At 39.1% G+C, this 3,332-nt stretch overlaps 1 protein-coding gene across 1 annotated transcript in view; it reads right to left on the bottom strand.

The window, feature by feature from the left end:
• Nucleotides 1-1,060: 1,060 nt before the first annotated feature.
• The window catches only part of LOC106604568 (alpha-1,3-mannosyl-glycoprotein 4-beta-N-acetylglucosaminyltransferase B), a 170,378-nt gene continuing 168,106 nt past the window's right edge, over nucleotides 1,061-3,332 (bottom strand). The window contains exon 15 of the mRNA XM_045718039.1: nucleotides 1,061-3,271. Within this exon, the coding sequence (XP_045573995.1) occupies nucleotides 3,248-3,271 (24 nt within the window). The 3' untranslated portion in view covers nucleotides 1,061-3,247. The remainder of the gene's footprint in view (nucleotides 3,272-3,332) is intronic.

Here is a 3,332-nt window from a genome sequence, read left to right as displayed (position 1 = left end):
ATTGCTTGTACTGCACGCTCATCACAATGAATGGTCTCCGCCCCCAATCTCAACCTCGTGGACGGCGATGATTTGTCCAGCTCTAAGAGGAAATGCATGCTGATTGGTTATAGTCAGACAAGGCTCAAATATAAATTTGCAGCAGCGAAAATGATTGATGATTATTGTAGTTTATCATCAATGAATGATTTATGTACTTTGTGAAGTTCGAATAAAATAGTAAAACTCTTTACAAATTAATTTATCAACTAAAGCGCCGATGTGATCATTCTGAATGTGAGGCTTATTGAATATGGTGTAGGCTTATTCAATAATGTACAATATAATTAAATCCCTGTTGATGGATGCATTAATTTGGATACAGTTCTTTTTTTCTGATCATAAACAACAACAAATGCTAATTGCATGCCCCCATCCTGGCCAAATTTGGGCGTGTTTGAACCCCATAATAATGGACTGGATTTATGTAGTGTTTTTACATGTGCTCAAAGCACTTTATATTGTATGGATGATGTTTGAAAATGAATGCTGTATTCTATACATCCTGTTTTCTGAAGTGCCTTGACTGCATGCTGCTAAATGAAAATATCAAATAGCCTACCCTACAATATTATCACAAAACATTATGGCCTAGAGATGCATTCAATCCGACCTGCGGAAGGAACGGTTATAGAGCAATGGACATTTATAAAGGTAATTTCCGATTGTGCCGACAGAGTTTATGCAGCGTTTACAGTGAATGTGGACATTGGCTTTCAAAGTTGCATTGCAGAAAACGGGCACTCCAATTCTATCTAGCCCAATGTCATAGGTACACATAGGCCTACTCACTTGCATCCTACCGAGCACCAAAGCCTATGGTGTCAAAATATCAATGGGACTTTGCAGTCACATGGTCCATTCATGAAATATGCAAGGAATGTGACCCATGTACATGTGATTTGGTAGCAGAAAAGTAGCGTAGCCTACCTTTCACAAAAGCAGACTAATTCACACGAGATTACTCAGATGTGCATTGAATTGACCAGAGCAAATAACTTGAAACAAAAACAAACCCACGTCAATTGAAATTCCATCTTTATTACAATTCACAGAATGGATAGATAACATCATTAAATATAGTTGATCTAAATGATACAAAATACAACATATAATAGCAATGCATTCCAGTGCACCTTAGAAGAAAAGAAAACTCTTTCTCCTTCTTAGCTCATTGGGTACAGTTCAGATTTTTTTTTATCCATAGCCCTACGTCGACTTAATGCACCCACGCACCTGCTACTGTATAGTGGCCATACCGATAGCATCGAAGGGGCTCCTAAAACAGCTTGTTTACTGGAGTGCACACCCCAATAAATGGAAAACAAGTTTAGGTCTGTTGTTGCTGAGAAACTGTGTTAACATTGAGCAGAATCAGAATCAATGTTGCATTCTGTATTCGATAGAAAAGCGGCCTCGCTTCTGATTTAAGTCCCCAAGTTTAATTTTGCTTTCAGTACACTTGTATTGGCTGAAATCCCATACTCTTGTTCTGTGCCGACAACTCTTTAGATTTCGATCAAGGGCTTTCAATGGTTTTTCAGTTGGGCTCTGATAAAGGAATGTTTTTTTGATCCAAGTATGCAAAAGCAAATGAATGTGTCCCTTAAACTGCAAAATACTTTGCATCTAGCAATACATAGAACTTGAGTTTGGCCCTTGCCGTCGCAGAGCCTATTTGGAAGATGTATAAGTCTGGTGTCAGGACAATTACAGTACTTTAATAAATTCCACCTTCAATTCATTATAGTAGTAGTGCAGAACATGTGGAACGAGAGGGGTTGTCATATTGGACAGTTTCACTCTCTCATGAGACCTCACTTGAGGGGAAGAGAGGGGTTCTTCCTTGACTTCTTCGCGATCATTATGAGAAACATAGATTCCACTGAGAAGTAAAGATGATTCTTCATGCATTGATTAGAGCTACATATTTCTCTTACATCCGACTAGTCCAGACAATTACTCCACGTGTGTACCTGATATGTGGCTCCTTGGATTACAACTAACCTTGTGTATCTGATATGTGGCAGACAGAGAAAATCCAACAGATATGTTTCCTGTAAATCAGAAATGTTTCCTGTATTATTGAGGCCGCTGTCTTTTCCAGTTCCCTAGCTAATGCAATTGAGTAGCTTGTGTCTGGCCTTGCCTTACATTGATTTATCCCCACAACCTGGTTAACTTCATGTCACATTAAGGCAAATTGATAGGCGGAGAAGGGGAAAAACAATGTTAGGGAAGATGGTTCATGAAATAAATCTCAAACAGATGTTGGAACCATAATCATAATGTGCCTACATTGACTTCTGGCTTTAGAATTGACCATATAAAGATATTTTATTCAAACATTAGACGTGTGTACTTTCTGGCTAAAGTTCTATTTCCTTCTACACTGTATAGGCCTAGGCTACTTTTCTGACTGACTTTTGTGGACACTCACTGTAAATACATATCAACACACATAATAGAGATCATTCATATGATTGTGTTACATAAATATGCATATTAGGCCTATATCCACATACATAGGTATTTTATGAATACAATTAATCGACTGCCCGAAAGCTCAGCCACAATTAAATACATTTTTGTGTGCGGAGACTATTTCCTGTTTCTCCAGTTTTGCCTTTTGACTCCAGCACCTTCACAAATCAGCTATGAGTGTGCGGTAGATTCTGCCTATTAGGGATACATTTGGGTAAAACCAGTAACATTTGTCAAACATGATTATCAGTTATTGAAGTTGCACAATTCAGACATACCTGTATCTTGGTGACGTTGTAGGCCAAGTCTTTGATTCCGAAGCAGCAACATTTCATTGTCATAATGTCATCAAAAGGAGCTAAACAATCTTGCGAGCTATTTGACAATTACCAGTGTAATTACAATTATTTAAAACATAAACCTTTATGTACACATAAATACAGTTTCCTAAATACAGCGTCGTCTGTGTGTCGTCCACGCAGGACGCGTTCTCCGATTACGCGTGTCTGGGAAGATCTTCCCACACGGTCTGTCAACCGTGGATTGAGTTGACAGTCTCAGAAGGACCCTGCGATGGCAAGATCTCGCCAACAGATGGCGCACTCCGACTACGCTCGAGAAACTAATTGCCAAAAGCCAGGGAATGAGTATAGCTTTCAAAGGCTCCGTTCCTCTGTCGAACGGTCGAACGGATGACTGAGGTATTGCTGCGGGGTGTTGACATTCACTCTGCTTTCTTGATGAATATCTGAAGTGCAAGAGGAATAGCATTTGAGACAAAATCATATACATCTATCTGTTTGGGGTAT

Source organism: Salmo salar, chromosome ssa05 (assembly GCF_905237065.1).
Source record: "Salmo salar chromosome ssa05, Ssal_v3.1, whole genome shotgun sequence".
Classification (NCBI taxonomy): Eukaryota; Metazoa; Chordata; class Actinopteri; order Salmoniformes; family Salmonidae; genus Salmo; species Salmo salar.
The sequence above is the reverse complement of the archived record's forward strand: the minus strand, read 5'-3'. Positions and strand labels throughout refer to the sequence as shown.